The sequence below is a fragment of the Patella vulgata genome, chromosome 6, assembly GCF_932274485.2.
Source record: "Patella vulgata chromosome 6, xgPatVulg1.2, whole genome shotgun sequence".
Classification (NCBI taxonomy): domain Eukaryota; kingdom Metazoa; phylum Mollusca; class Gastropoda; family Patellidae; genus Patella; species Patella vulgata.
Genome location: NC_065884.2, coordinates 42,223,395 through 42,240,853, shown reverse-complemented (window position 1 = coordinate 42,240,853; position 17,459 = coordinate 42,223,395). Strand labels below are relative to the sequence as shown.

Here is a 17,459-nt window from a genome sequence, read left to right as displayed (position 1 = left end):
CAGTTGTTTAAATTAAAAAATTGTATTTAACTTAACACTTTGCTCATTGATATTAGCATAAGGCCAAAGACTTGCTAAATATTCGGAGACGAAAGTTACCTGCGAAACATTGTTTACATTTATACAACCGTTACGGTGAAGTGTTTTATTACTAAACGGAATATGATGATGTAAATGAAAGCGTTACATATCGATATAGTGTTTCGCTAAGCGTTGTCAGTTTAACGATTATTCGCATCACTCGTCCAACGATATGAAGGGTCATTTTCAAGATTGAAAAAGAAAATGGCGGATTCAAACCGCGTGGTAGAAAGCAGGTGGGAATTCCACAACACATGGAAACAGGAAAGCCATTCTAAATCTATGACTGGACTACTATACTACATAGATCAGAGTATCAATGGAGAGATAATAGCTGCCCCCAACTTCTATCATTTTGTCTGTAGGTGTAACCGCGATTTGGCACGACAGTGATGAAATTGAATTTTTCGTTTGCATGATAACACGCGGGTGTACGATTTAAAGGGGTATTGACAGTGAAATAGTGTATGTGAGTAATATAGTTATTTTGGAATTTTGTATCCTAGGGTCACTGTTTTGTGTTGGAAAATAATATGTTCAGCCTTGTTGGTGTCGAGACTAGTTTGTAACAAGATGGGGGGGGGGGGTGTAACTCCAGAACAATCGAATACTCGCATAACCCCAATGCTTCACACCAAATGTTGAAATAAATTCGTTAAAAACTATAGCCTCTATCTCGTTTAGACTTTTCATCAAAAGGGGGTTTACCCCGGAATGGGAGGTTGTGGAATGTTGAATAATGTCGACGGGCTTCGTCCTCGTCCTCTCATGAGCCCAATGCTTTACACCAAATTTGAGAAAGATTTGTTAAAAACTGTGGCCTCTATCGCATTCACAAACTTTTCGGCTGAGGGGGCATGACTTACCGATAGGAGTCGTCCCCACATGACACCAATCCTCCAAACCAAATTTGAAAAACATCCGTTAACAAATATAACCCTTACCGCTTTCACAAGGTGAAAATCCGATGCACACCAAATTCAACACATCCGAAAACTTTTGCTGCTCCGTTGTCCTTTTACGAGAAAATGCACAACAACTACCTGATCAAAGTCTATGCAATGATACAGTTAAATAATACGATATTTATTATTCTCAAATTGTACATTTCTAATGTTTTACAAGGTCTAGAGACGTCAATATTACTACTGTATTGTTTTTAACCCTATCGGATACCAGATCCATGGGCAGTTTATTTGTTCCCATGAAAATCCCTTGTGTCCTAGAGGGAAATTCATAAACCCATTACAATTTTCCTTTATCACATGTACGGTATCTAAATACAGTCTAAATGCATTAGATGAAGCTAATGGGATCAGACATTCTGACTTGTTAGGGGTTTTCCTCACTTCTACAGTCGGACATGGTATATACATTAGTATCAATCTGATTAAAATACAGATCTATATATCGTTTCGTTTTTTTACACTTTCGATGGCTTACACTGCATGGAGATCTGACTGGTTGTAATGGGAGGTCGCGTCGGGGTCATGCGAGCCGCTTTTGACCCTACGTCAGACATTTGATTAACCAATCAGCGTTGATGTTTCTAGTGGGTTACCTACAGTTCGCTGTAACAGACCGTTTCATTGGCTAATCCCTAACATCACCCAGAACGCGGGTTATATAACAACCCTTCCAGATCCTGGTGAAGTAAAGACAAGTAAAACGAAATTTTGAACTATAAAAAACGAAACGAAATAGGATCTGTGTTTTAATCAGATTGCATTAGTATAATACGATTGTTGGAAAGTTTTGTTTCCGTTCATTTTAAGCGAAGCTTGTATCACCGCGGGCCCGTAACTGTATAATGCCATTTCGGGACCAATTGTCTTGATTTGTCAGTATTTTTTATTACTTACAGTGTCTTGTCCGGTGGTCTATTTTTTGTTCAGTTTAGTTGTTACGTGCGGTGTGATTCTACTGCACTTAATAGGGACTACAGTCGTCATGGCTTTATTTTCGTCGCGTAGTTATTGACCTATTAGGTATGTGTGTAAGCGCTAATTCAAATATAAAATTATTATTTTCAACGAATCTGTTGACATCATTTATCCATGTTACTTCCTTGTTCGGCAACAAATTGTGCCGTGCTCGGCAACCCGTCTTGAAAATGTCAGGATGAATAATTAATAGAACTTTTTATCGCAAAGGTTATGATTGAATATATTATTTCGTCCATGCATTGAGTATAATGTGTAAAATGTGTAAAATAATAAATGAATCTGGGAAATATAATATTTGAGTTGAATGGAGTGAGACGAACGAATGGTCAGCTTTTTCTTTTAAAGTAGCTAAGTCTCTAACTCTTTATCATCTAAAGTCCTCGACATTAAAAACACAAATTATTTGTCAATTTAAATCAACACTGATGTTGTGATCTTGCCGGGAAAATATGATCTTCTGATATCCACCATTTAAGACAAAATAAACATTTTACCATTGGTACACGAATCGTGTACCATAATGCGTTTCAGCGCCATTTGTAACAGGGACTCGAAGAACGAGGCTAGACATATTCCACAAGTCATGCAAAACGGTGACGCCATATTCTTATCTTGAGAGAACGCGCAATAAATACTAACGATGCAGACTGGAATAACCAGATGCTAGAGATTGCCATTCGATTGAGACTTCTGGAGTATTTCGCCGAACATAACTGATTTAAAATTAGAGTAAAAACGGGAATGTTTGAATGTAAATCAGTTTATATACATTCATATTACATTATTATATGCGTTGCGATCCATTTGTGTCAATTTCTAGGTGCGATTTAGCTCCGTTAAACTCAAATGGTCAAAAATATATGTAGACGTATTTGGATCTCCTCTAATACTACTAGTGGAAATATCAAAACATTGGCAACACCAAGAATCAAATATCTAATTACGATTATTATTAATTATTTATATTACAGACTTGTGTTCGCGGTTGGTACTTTGATGATGACATTTACCAAACCAGGTAAGTACCTACATAGGTCACCATCTGTAGTGTACATAGAATCTTCATATAATATACCATTTTAATTACCAAACATTTCAGTGTCAGCGTATTATGTAGTTACCCCTGTCCCTCCGTCGATCCGTCAGTCAACAATTAGCTTTTACCTCAGACCTCCAAGGACCCACACTGACGGTATAGCTGACGCTATTGTTATTTCGTGGATGAGTGTAAGACGTTTTGCCGACATAAATTCTCTAGTTCACCGGAAAGTTTCAGGCGCAGTTGAAAGTTTGTGTTCAGGGAAAAGTTCGCACAATGAAATAATTAGTTTCTATTTTAAAAGCCGGTACCTGTTATGAAATATTTCAATAAAAATTCCAGGAACTTTTGCATTTCAAGAGCTGAGTAGAGTCAAATGGGCTACTGTGCACTGCTTGATCTGATGACAGTTCCTTTTAAAACTCCCGTAACACCTCAGCTCAATCCAGCGATATCGTTATTCTTTTATCGACTTGAAAGGTGAATTGAAATGTTTAATCTCATAACGATGACACTTTTATGGCATCTATCTATACATGGTTTCCAACCTTGTCAAATCAAATCAACCCTGGGTTTTGTTAACTGCACTGGGTGAACATTCAGCTGTCCGGAAACCCCTCTAATTATTCGCTCGACTACATTATGAAAAGACATCCTGAATGACAGTGCAATGAGAAAGAAAGACAGATCGAATCTTAACGGCAGACCCGTTTGCTTCTTTTATTGTGCCATTTTGGTCTCATCATTACGCGTGTCAGTAATTGTTAATATCGACAATACAATTTATCTTTCTAATTAGCCTGAAATGAGAAAAGAAGCAAGTGTTAACCTTTTAGATGACCTAAATACTATTCATTTAAGCTCTGACAAACGAAAGGTCTAATGTTCAGAATTCTTACATTTTTTACACTCCTAGAACTGAACTTAAGTTCGATAGCTTCAGACTATTTTTGTCCCCCGCCTTTCGAAGAAAGCAGGGGACTATTAAAATGGGTCCGTCCGTCCGTCTGTCTGTCCGTCACACTTTTTTGGACACAATAAATCTCTTTCTAATTGAGCTAGAATGTTCAAACTCGGTGTAAGGTGTTTATTAGGCCAATGCCTTGATGGAGTTCGAATACTTTGGGACACGACAACTTTAGTTCTAATTACATCGTTATCTTGACTAAGTTCGATTATGAGCATTTTCTGCTCAGGGTAAGCTGAGCGATAAGCAATTTGATTGGCCGAGACTTCGGAACACAATAACTCTCCTAATTGAGCTAGAATGTTCAAACTTGGTGTAGGTGTTAATTAGGGGAATGCCTTGGTGGAGTTTGAAGATGGGCATTTTCTGCTTAGGGTAAGCAATTTGATTGGTTGATGCTTTGGGACACGATAAGTTATATTACATCAATACCTTGACTCAGTTCGATAGTGGGCGTTTTCTGCTCAGGGTAAGCAGAGCGATAAGCAATTTGATTGGTCGAGACTTTGGAATACAATAACTCATTCTAATTGAGCTAGAATGTTCACACTTGATGGGGTTGGGAGTTAGAAGATGAGAACTTTCTGCTTAGGGTAAGCAGAGATAAGCAATTTGATTGGTTGATGCTTTGGGACACGATAACTTTAGTTCTAATTAAGTGAGAGTGATGACACTTGGTGTATGGTTTTATCACATCAATACCTTGACTAAGTTCCATAATAAGCATTTTCTGCTTAGGGTAAGCAGAGCGATAAGCAATTTTATTGGTCGAGACTTTGAAACACAATAACTCTCTAGTTAAGGTAGGATGTTTAAACTTGATGTAGGTGTTCAGTAGGTGAATGCCTTGATGGAGTTCGACGATAAACAGCGTCTGCTTACTGTAAACTGAGATAAGCAATCTGATTGGTTGATGCTTTGGGGCCAATAACTTTGGTTTTAATTAAGTGAGAAAGATGAAGCTCCGAGTATAGATTCATTATATCATTACCTTGACTAAGTTTTATGATGAGAATTTTCTGCTTAGGCTAAGGATCGATAAGCAATTTGATTAGTCCAGGCTTTGGGAACATAACAACTCTGCTTTTAATTGAGATAGAATGTTTAAACTTGATGTAGATGTCCATTAGGTGGATGTCTTGACTGAGTTCAATGATTAACATTTCGAGCTAAAGTTAAACAGGGGTAAGCAATTTCATTGGTCGATGCTTTGGAACAAGATAACGTTGATTCTATCTGAGAGAGAGGGATGAAACTTGGTGCATAGTTGATAATCGGTTTGATTGCTTGATACCTTTGAAAACAAATAAATGTGCGATTAATTAATATGTGTCATCTATTTATTTTGGGATTTGGACGGGGGACACCAGCCTGACTGTTGGCTTGTTGTAGATATAATCGATTCAGTTAGTTGATCATTTTAAATTATCGAGGTTCAACGAATTTATTTCTAGTTAAGAAGATAATCTGGTCTAGTGTTAGAATTAAGATTGTTGACTTAGACGCTGTCACTTATAGAATATTACGTCCTTCCCTTATATCGTATTACATTCACTGTTAACATATGTGAACGTCCAATTCAATGACTGTCTTGGCTAGCCCAGTCGTAGCAAAAAAGTAGGACGTTAAACCTCATTTCATTTCATTTCCAATTCAATGACGAAATTCAATATTGGGCGGAGAACCAACGCGTAATCACCCTTTTAATTTTGTTTTCAGGTCAACAACCTAAGACGCACTATATAATTGAATAAACATTATGGGTGTGACACTAAAGATTAGTGACGCAACATATCTGTGCATGTCAGGATTTCTATTTGCCATTAAATGTTTTGAAACCATATTTTTCAGGTATTCCTTGGTTAATAGTTCCTGCGTTAAGTCTGACTGCTGTTGCTGGAACATCTGTTCTGTTCACTAACCTGCAAGTTGGAAATCTTTTCTCTAAAAGACGTCATACGATTGTTTCTATGTATGTTGGCGCTCATCAATCCGGTGCATTGGTTGCATTTCTCATGCAGGTAGGACAGTTAAATGTGATTTTAATTTTCATTATTAAAGGGATATTTTTTAAGCAATGGGGTTCATTCCCTTTAATATTAATCCTAAATCGATCGGTTTGATATTCTAGACTTACCTTAAAATCACTTTACGTCTTGAGCCCAACATAAGGAAGAAGAGTTGTTATAGTCCTGGGTCTGTAGGAAAATTTGAGTAGGGAGAATTCTTTTGTAGAAATGTTTAGTAGGTGGCTTAGTCAGTATTTTGGACCTGGGTGGACACTCACCACATGGTAGGGTATTCCACTATGACGTCATCAAAGATGACCACCGACGTTATAACAATTTTTGTCCTACCTGCCAATTTCTATGAAATAAATGACAGAATGAAGCTCTTTATGCGAATTAAAGTGAAAAATATATTTTCATTATTAAACTTTTATTAATTTTTCACGAAAACACATACCCAATTTTTTAAGTGACAACGCGTAACACTATTTCAGTGATAACAGAGATCAGCATTTATTTACAACGGGAACAGAATATCAAACAGTTACATAGATACAACAAGACTACACTACATCGGGAACTATATATAACAATATCAAATCCACCATTCTGCCCCTCTGCCAAGGCAGCGGCTGAACTCGGGTGGGTCCATGCACTCGTCCAAGCCTCTCTTCTCTAATCGTCTCGTTATATATATTCGGATAATAGATAAGCTCATGGTCATACATGCAATTGTCTCTTTTATCTCGTCATGGCATGCTTACTGACCAGTGCGTATTTCTTTGAAATACAGATCATACGTAGTTTGTAAATGACATATGGGATTAATTACATGTTTAATTAGATCATCACCAGTCCGTGCCTGTCCGGGCTGACAGTGCTCCAGAATTCTGAACCTCGTTCTGCAATTAGATGGAGGGCAACGTTTTAAAAACGAGATGGACGTACAAGGAACAGAATTGCCATACTATGAACGGAATTGCACCGTACTTTGATCCTCCTTGGGACGTGTTACATCGTGACGTGGTCGAGCATCAATAATGAATACTTTATTTATTTTATTTTATTTTTTTGGGGTAGGCGATTTTTTTAAAACGTTTTTCTTATTGTGTATCTTATATTTTACTAGTATTGTATTTGTAGGGTCGCGGTACTAATTCATGTGATGGAGAATAAAATCATGGTTATTTAGACATTTTTGCATAATTTAAAAACCTATAATTTAATGTTACTGCATGCAATTATAAAACCTTTCATATTTGAATTTATTATTGGGGTGTTCATTTATTTATTTCTATAATTTAATGTGAAGGGAGTTCAATGGAGCCATCTTCTAAGCATTCTATTAGATCTGAATGGTTGTAGATCTGGGCCCCAGACTGGCTTCCACCAGCACCAACATCTATCCACATGGATTTGTAATCTGCATCTACTAAGGCCATTAACACTATTGAGCAGAAGCCTTTGTAGTTGTGGTACATGGTTCCACAGGCACGTGGGACATTCCCCAGAAGCTTCGTTCCATGTGTCTCTATCAACGGGGCAGGACAGGGCAGATGATGACACCATTTTTTAGTGCCATCACCAAGGCATCACAGATTTCTTTCACCAACAAGCATATTATTGTGTTTCTTGCATGGTGGCATGGGAATATTTTGTTGCGAGATGAAGCAGTGTGATGACAAGCTTCATTCTTGGTTCCAGAGCCCCCTTGTAGTTGGTTGGTCGAACACGGGTGATTCTCAAGACGTTGGAGAAGGACTCTTGATCATCCAGGCGGAGCTCCTCCATCTGCTGACGATAATGTCCCAGGGATATTCTCCTCAAGTGATGTGCACTGCAAGAAATCTTGAGCCAAATGATGAACCAGTGGGAGGAAACCGGAGGACCAAGAGAAAACCCACGACCCACTCCTTATGTACAATTACAGCCTTCGGACACCCAACCCCCATGAACCAGTGAGGTGTGTGTGAAATAGCTTTATTAAACGTCCGATTTTCTTCACATTAATAATTCCTATGAAGAAGAAGATTTGTAAATTGAGTTTGTGACAGGATACCAGTTCGAACCAAAATATTCACAAAAGGACGGATTGTCGGGTGATCAAAAACATTCGGGAAGAAAATAGTTTATCGATCGACCGTAGCAAAGAATTGGTAGCAGAAATTGCACAAGGAAGTTTAATTTTATGTAATTTTGAATATAAAATCGTTTGTATAGATGATTTTATGTAAGTATTTGAACTGGAAATTCCATAATGTAGAGCTAATGCTTATTAAAAGATCAAATTGAAGATGCACGAGATTTCCCTGTCATCTAAGTAAAAGTTATTTTCTTTTGCGCGCTTAGTTACTCATATTGGTTTACTATATATACATGTATTTAGATTCTACTCGTAATGAAAAAAATGTCTTTTGCTTTGTACATTTATCGAATTATTATTAATATTATCAGACTCATTTTTATACGTCCACATTTTCATGTTGACGTATATTGTCTTCGCCCCTGTCGTCCTTCCGTCCGCCCGTGTGTCCGTTTACAATTTGTTTGTGGACAGTCTACAGGTCACAATTCTTATCCTATTTTGACGAAACTTGAAATATAGGTTTATCTCCAAAAGATCTCGTTTCCTTTCGATATTGGCATGTATCGTGTTTATAGCTTGTGGACACTCTAGAGGTCACAATTCTTTTTATCTGATTTAGATAAAACTTGAAATGTATGTTTATAACCCAATCTTGGTTCCTGTACGAAAAAAAAATCTCTCGTTTTAGCCTGTACTCTATCCATCTCTTGCAAAATGTGGGCGTATCTTGCCTGGCAACCGCTGGTGTTCTCGTGTAATGGGCACAGTTATTAATTTGTACATGTTCAATGGGATGTTCGGTTGGTGAATGGGATAAACCTATCTACACAGATTTTTTTTATTATTGGAACCTTTAAAAGAGAGTTATTTTGCTAATTTGAGTTACATGTCAATACGCGACGAGTTTGGTTTGTGTATATTTTTTGAGTAACAACGCTATTTTTATGTAATAGAAGATCGTCTTCGTAACCTTTATGGTTTGTGGTCTCATTTCCTTTTGGTTTCATATGTCTTGTTTACACAATCATGAAATAGTTCTTTGATGTCTTTTACACGTACAATTGACATTTTAATGTTAAATCGGTACTCAAGATACGTCACCAAATGTCACTGGGTACAGTAACCGAATTTTCCCAACAAACTTTATAAAATGGCATTATCTTTGGTTATTAATTGACGTGTACTATCAATCTATCAATATTATATAAGTTCTGGTGGGACACTCAATTTAGACAATTTTCAACCGCTTATATTAATCTGCTTAATGGTATGTTGCTTTCCTGATGAAACTTTCTGTAATCATGAGCGGATACAAGATTTTTGAGGGGAAAAATCCCCCAAACAAGAACAAAATTCCAAAACATATTACTGATTGATCGGACAGTCACGATTGTCTACGTTAATGGCAGATAATAGACAAAACATGGCCATTACAGATTTGACGGATGCATTGATGAGAACAATACACTCATGTTATTGTAAACAGTGCTAATATTGTTTTGAAGATTTATATCACCCACTCTTGATTCTTTTAGTGTTTATTTTAGTCAAATAGATGTGTCTTCAAAAATGGGGGATCACGGTGGCTAAGTGGGTAAGACGCTGGAGGTCGGGTGTTCGACCCCTGCATTGGCCGAGAAGATTCATCCAGAATTTCCGGCGTGGTTCCCCCTTGTCAGTGATGCAGGAACGAGGGCCTGACAAGGACAGCTGTCTTGTCGTTCGGAAGGGACGAAAAACCGAGGTTCCGTGTACACATTGGCGTGCACGTAAAAGATCCCTTGACAGTTGGAATTCGATATAAGAGTAGGCCGTAGTGCCGCTGTCAAGGCAAAATTTCCCGCATAGCACACTGTATGGCATACTCTGTATGGCATAGCCCAGTTCGGAGCAGAACAGTAGGACGTTAAACACCATTTCATTTCATTTCCTTTCTTCAAAAATGACTTGAACATGTCTAGAGTTTTTGATTCTTTGACGTCTAAGGGTAGAGAACCCCAATGCAAGGGTGCTACAAAGTGAAAAGATCGTTTCGCCTATTGAAGTTTGACAGCAGGATTAACTAATTATGACTTGTTCTTGAATATATTGTGATGCTTGATTGATAGTGTGGAATCAATCATAGCATCGATGTTCTTTGCCTTGTTTGTTGGTTGAATTAACTGGGTTTTTTTCTTTTTTGTTGTTGTTTATTGGTACCGATGTAAACTTAAGGACTTCAGTCTTGTCTGGATTCTATTTTAAAAAATGAACAGTCATCCACTTGTGAATCTCATCTAAACAGTCCTCAACATCCTGTACAATTGCTGTTTCTTGGCTATTGCATTAAGTGATCTTGTGAATATTATAAATAAGACAAGTCCTAGGACTGATCCTTGAGGTACTCCGCAAAGTTTGAAGAAGTCTCATTAATAATAAAGGCATATTCCATTCCTGAAGCAATGGCCCGAGAAATCTCTCTCTATCCATTGCAACATTTGGAGTGTGTCTATTTTTACCGTCCCGTCAAATTTCACCTGAGTACCATTGTTGGAATATAAAATTATATCAGTTTGTTCAAACAAAATACGTAACATGACAGTCCGTATCTTTGGTTTGTGGTCTTCCATAAAAGCGTGGACAGTTTATTAAATGTATTAAAAGATGGTGAAAATATTGTTAGTAATAAAAAGATTCTACATGTGACGATCACCCAATGTTTTACGTTTTCGGAGTTTTTTTGTAAGGCCTCGTTTATCACACAATCAATGTTTCTGCAATATTCTGCTATTCTCTGGTAATTCATTCATAGTGAAATTGCAGTTCGTGACATTTGTGGTAAGGTAATGTAGCCATGATTGTCATTATACATTTTTACGTTAACATATTTAGAGATCTGGTTAATCCCTATTGATTTGTTCCGCTGTATCCCGACTGTTAACCAGACATAATTTGGTTCATGAATCATCAATCAGACCAGCAGTGTTTGGGTGGGATTAGGTCTAATCAAACCAAACAGTGCGATGAGTATGAATATAAGGTTGAACTTGGGGGATTTCGAACTAAAAGCCAGTATAAAGGACGGTTTCACGTAGCTAAAATATGTTGACATTTGTATATAGTCCTAGTGTGAAGAAATATAGTAAAATATCGGACAAGCATGTACATTTGACTTTTATTGTGCTGGTTTTTTTTTACCAATGATATGTTTGAATAAACAATGATAATGGTGTCATTATCAGCTCTTTATACAGAAATGGTATAATAATGAAAGTATCTTTATTCACTTAGTCTGGCGTTTTCTATAATAGCTCCAAAAACTTTTCTAGACTAAATATAGTCTTACCTTTGATATTTCTGAAAGGTCATTAATTGAACATTTTTTAAAAAATTACTTCTAGATTAATAATTGTGGTCGTATCATGCCGTGTTTGATCTTTTATGTTCCTACCTAGAAAAGTTGCTAGTTTATTAAACCTTATTTAAAATAAGGATTTACCACTGTTATTTACATAATTATTGACCTTGTCATAAAATAGGAAATGTGATTTTCATACTCGAAAATAATTCCAGGCTACACAATTCCATCAACCCTACAAAATCCAACGCCACGAAAAATTCCCACTCTACATAATCCGAACATTACAAAATCCATCTCCTCTACATTATCTCAACTCTACAAATCTAAAATCTACAACATCAAACTCTACATGATCCGAACATTACAGTATCAAACTCTACATGATCTGAACACTACAAAGTCAAACAAACTCTTTATAATCTAAAAATTACAATTTACAACATCTAACTCTGCATCACCCGAATACTACAGCAGTCAACTCGACATGATCAGAACACTACATCATCCAACTCTACATAATCTAAACAGCACAACACCCAACTCTACATAATTTAAACACCACAAAACCAAACTCTACAACACCCAACTCTGCGTGATCTGAACACTAAAGTATCAAACTTTACATAATCTGAACATTACAACATCCCTCTGTTTATAATCGAAACTCTACAACATCCCATTGTTTATGATCGTAAAACTAAAAATTTGTATACTACAAAATACCACTCACATATTACCAACACTACCTTATTTCAAAATTGCAAATCCTATCGCTACAAAGATATTACCATGATCATAACACCACGAGTTTAAAATCCGGACTAACTTTGATTAATATCTATGCTTAGAATTAATTTTACAAGATGTGAAGTTAAAAGCAATACGAGATTAGAACGCCAGTGGTGGTAGTGTGGATCAGAGTTAAAACCAGTGAAACACAAGGAAATATTTCTACCAACAAACAGATGTATTAATAATAAACGAAGGCATCTTCTGTAAATCCAATTATTCTCCCAGTGGTATGACAGATAATAATTACCCACAGTTACTCTATATAGATATACTCTTCTCTAACCACTTAACATTTGAAAGCCCAAGGACATATCTTGTCGTCATAGATGTAAAATTTATTGACTTTTCTCAACGAAAATACATCCCACAACACCTGTCTTTAGATAACAACATATCGATGGCTTGCTTTGTTGAAAATACGGTATGAAAATAACGAATGTTAAATCTAACGTATGAAAATGGGAACATTATCTTAAATGAATTTGGTCGCGTAAACAGTTGCAATCAAATTAAATAATTTACTATTAAAGTGGCCACTATGGCCTAGATTTTATACTAAGAAATGCTGGCAGTCGATTCTTCTTATAAATAGATGGTTAAACACAGATCATATTTCTAAATGTGACGATTACCCAATGTTTACGTTTGCAGTTGGAATAAAATTGTACCTTATGTTAGTCCCAAAATGACCTAATTTGTGTTGAGTGGACGTTACTCTCTCTCTCTCTCTCCCCCTCTCTCTCTCTCTCTCGGCAAAGTTTGAGTCCAGAGGGAAACAATAAAAAAAACAAAAAAAGAAAAACGAATCAGATACAAAATTAACGACTGTATTTTAAATGTAAAGTCATTAATTATTTACCGCGTCTCTACCAATACATCACTGTACGCTGTCTACTAAATTGGAGACAAAATGGACATCAGACCGTAAGGGAAATTACAAATAGCTTTACACATGATCTCCTCTGCCAACAACGATATCGAAGAAAAGTTCACAAATAATCCTTTAATCGATATTTGTTTCACATTAAAGAACAAAATAAAACAACTTTATGTTCCATTAACTCCTCATATTCTATTGTTAGTTATAGGGATTAGATTTCGTGTTTGGGTCAATGCTGGACAACGGCATTTCTACCTAATATTCCAAATACCGCCTGTTCTGTTACATGCATGCCCATTTTGATTAGGCAAACTTTCCTCACAAACCCAGCAGGTTCCACCCCTGAAAAATAGAGATTCAAACCCGGAACTTTAATTTAACGTGGCCCATAAACATTAGAATATTAAACATCTCCGACGTGAGCGTTGCTTATCGGAGACTGACATAATATGGTTATTTTCATTTATATAGATACGTGATTAACGCGTTGGCAGATTTTGTCCGGACAGTGGCGTTTGCACCTACTCTTTGGCCTGGTTAGTAAGCCAGCACTTTTGACACTGAACCACTGTAACTTCACCTGTCTGCGACTAGGATAACTGTGTTTAAAAAAGTCTTTCACACATAAGTAATCAGTTTTAATTCATTAAAACATAATGGGCGGTTCTTTTTTCTTGTACATGCATACGAGGTATTATGTAATTTGACCAGAGATAAGGGGGATTATCCTGTTTAATTTAGAAAATCTGAATGAAAAGTTCACCATTTAAGTATGACAATTTGATTTATCTTTTACGTCAAATTATTAGATGGATTCATTTTTTCCAGCTTTATATCAATTTCACTTTGTTGAGATTCAATTGCATTTCGTGTCTCTAATTACTTTTATGCAGTGTCAATTATGTTAATGATTTTACCTACAGAACTGAAGCCATTTATTACAGAATGCTAAAATCTAAATTAAAATTTCTGTTTTCTATACCGCTGCAAAATAACTATCTTATTCTGGTAGAGATGGATTCATCAACGAGTTAACTGGGGTAATGGCCATGCGTCATTCATTTGCTTTGGAGTCAAGTAGCCCGAAGGAATATTTAGAAAATGTTCCTTATACATTAGACGTTGTGTTAGGGAATACATAAACTACCATTACTAGGGAACATTAATCCATCGTTCACCGGTAATTTAATTCATTGCCATCGTTTGCCTGTACTAAGAACAACTTACCACTATAGATAAATGGCGAATAATGTGAGTAAATTAGATGAACTCAGTAGTGATACAAGCCTCCGACGTATAAGAAATAGGTTTATCATTCCTAGATGTATAGATAAAAAGCAACCCGGTGTCTTCTTTTTCCATATATTCATTATTATCTCAGGGGTCTCTAAATGAATGTTCTTTTAGGCCTCGTTAAATCTCAACGAACAATGTTATGCTTACACTAACTTGGTACAGGTACCTTTCAAAATTAGTGGAGGTAACTTTTTTACAGAGAGAGAGAGGGGGGGGGGGGTTAACATCCACTCGGGACTAACATATGGTTTAATTTTATTTCAATAATTCGCTTGCGCGTAGGGGTCTGTAGCAGTGGGAGGAAACGGAAACCGGAAGACCCGGAGAAAACCCACGAGGTTGGACAGGCGAGCCTTCTCCTTGTCACGTACCACGCCAGTTGACTCAAAATGAAATGAAATGAAATGGGGTTTAACGTCCTACTGTTCTGCTCCTATGCTGGGCTAATGAAGACGGGCATACGCCATACAGTGTGCTATGAGGGAAATTTTGCCCGGGCAGCGGCACTATCGCCTACTCTTATATCGAATTCCAACTGCCAAGGGATCTTTTACGTGCATTCTAATGTATACACGGGACCTCGGTTTTTCGTCTCATCCGAAGGACTAGACAGCTGTCCTTGTCAGGCCCTCCATCCTGCATCACTGACAAGGGGGGAAACCACGCCGGAAAATCTGAATGAACTTTCTCGGCCAATGCAGGGATCGAACACCCGACCTCCAGGCCAGTTGACTCAATGACAGGCCTTATGATACAGCGCGCACGTGCCAACAATTCGGCCATCCAACCCCCAAAACTTTTTTACAGAAATAAATAATTGGCTCAGTGGTATTATACATAATATTATCTGCGATCAGTAGCCTATTCATTTACACTTTGGCATCGTCAAAGTCATCTTGTTTAATAAATATTACCAATATGATACAGCGTTACATTACCCATATTTGGATAAAACATTACCCACTGATAAAACATAACCCATATTTGGATAAAACATTACCCAATGATAAAACATTACACATATTTTCTTAAGCTAACCTATAATATGGATATTTGTAACATCCTGGTAACATTACTTTAAAAAATAAGTACGCTGATAAATTACCTGCAAGTTATCAAATATCGTCTAAAACTGATGTAGAATGATTTATGCATGTCATTGAACTGGTTTAATGGTAAAGAAGACGTGGGATAAAAGTCATATGAAGGCTTGAGTACTAAATTGCATACTTTACGATACTGAAGATGCTTTATCCTTGTCATTTTTATATTGGAATAACTTTAATTTAAAACGCAACACAGCATAAAAGTTATAAGCCTATTATATCTTCTAAATCGGATGGTCAACACATTGCCCGTTAATATATAAAAATCGCAGCTGTATATATAGTAAAATTATCACAATTTCTGACTAGAACAAATATTGTAGTGATTGCTGATCCCAAAATCATTTTTCAATTAGCTCTGTGAAATGAATGTTAGTGATTTTCTTAAAGATATTGTTAGAGTTGTGAATTATGGAATTAAGAGAGACAAATACTTTTTTTATCAATTTAGTTTTGACAGTGATGGGTGTGATGATCGTTCATTTCATCTTTTGTACGTTAAGAAATTGAATTGTTACATAGACTTCATGTCTCATTCTTCTATTTGTTACTCGAAATAACTCTTCAGAACTACAGGGAAAAAAGGCGCGATAATATAAAGAATTTATCATTTTGAGGTTAAATTGGATCTGGTCATTGGTATGTTGTTTTAGTGCAAAGCGTCCACGGAGAAACCTGATAAGTCAGAAAATTGGCACAGCTCATTGTCACTGTAGTACTATACGCTCATTATTCCTATATACATGCTCAACTCTCATATTATGCATTAAAATACAGATGTGACGTCACCCTTTGATGTTGGCGTACCATTATTTCAAATAATCGTACGGGCAACTTGCCAATCGTACCTTGTCAAATATTAGACTCGAGTGGCGTATTTCACTGTAAACGCACGTGCGGAGTGTCTGTATTTTAAGATGTTTAATGGTCTCGAGCTGAGACATTGCGTAATATATTGTAAAAACACTCGGACCTGACGATCCTCTTGTTGTTACAATATATTACTTAACGTCTCGCTCTCGACCATTAAACAATACATAGATGTAAAAAAAAATGATTAAAAGACGAATACAAAAATGGATGTATTTTATAATAATCTTACATGGCAATGTGGGTGTTCACCAGTTTTACGTATGGTACCATTGACGTGGAGAGCGGGAAGATGACGACGGTAAGAGAAGTTCTTTTACGTGGACTCCAGCGTGTGTACGAGACTAACACCGGGGACGAACCCCGGACTATCTGGTTAGTTTCCACTGAGCCACCGCGGCCCCCATTCGAGATTAGAAAGGTAAAGTAGAAAAATCGAAAAATTCCTGATCCATTAGTTTTGGTTAATTATCTACTTACATTTTAAAAGTCGATCGTTATAGTACATTCCTATAAATAAACCATAAATTATACTATTATTGTTTTTTTAAGCGTTACTATTCTTGCCGCCAAATGGGTTACACATCACAATTTAGCTTGTGCTTTGAAACTTTAATCGGACGAATTTATTTACCAAATACTCCATTAGATATATTAAAATTTCTTTCAAATCGTGTCCGGTATTTATAGAAAAGTTGAGAGAGAGAGAGTCTTCAACAACAACCATTCAAAAAAGAATTATCTAGGTGGATGACATGTTGATGGCTGATAGAGAATATTTGTGAAACCGATTTAAAGTTGATTAAATTCTTAACTAAAGTCTGAGAATGCTTTGTGACACCGGGGCCAGGAGAATTTGTCACGCAAATTCAATGCCATGATATGATATTTGCTTAATTTTTCAAGAACACCTAATACCACATTGTAGTTAACAAACGTCCGTTGTATTTTTGTTCATAAAACATTACACTATAGTTGAACATGGTCATGTATTTGTGATATCTACCTAGAAACGGTTTATAAACTCCAATAAGTCTCGGGGTCTTA

General features: G+C 36.6%; 1 protein-coding gene across 1 annotated transcript in view; it reads left to right on the top strand.

Annotated features, from left to right (window-relative positions):
• LOC126823274 (equilibrative nucleobase transporter 1) overlaps nucleotides 1–17,459 on the top strand; it is a 72,503-nt gene that overhangs the window by 32,255 nt on the left and 22,789 nt on the right. The window contains exons 3-4 of the mRNA XM_050552007.2: nucleotides 2,999–3,045; nucleotides 5,885–6,054. Coding sequence (XP_050407964.1) covers nucleotides 2,999–3,045; nucleotides 5,885–6,054 — 217 coding nt within the window. The remainder of the gene's footprint in view (nucleotides 1–2,998; nucleotides 3,046–5,884; nucleotides 6,055–17,459) is intronic.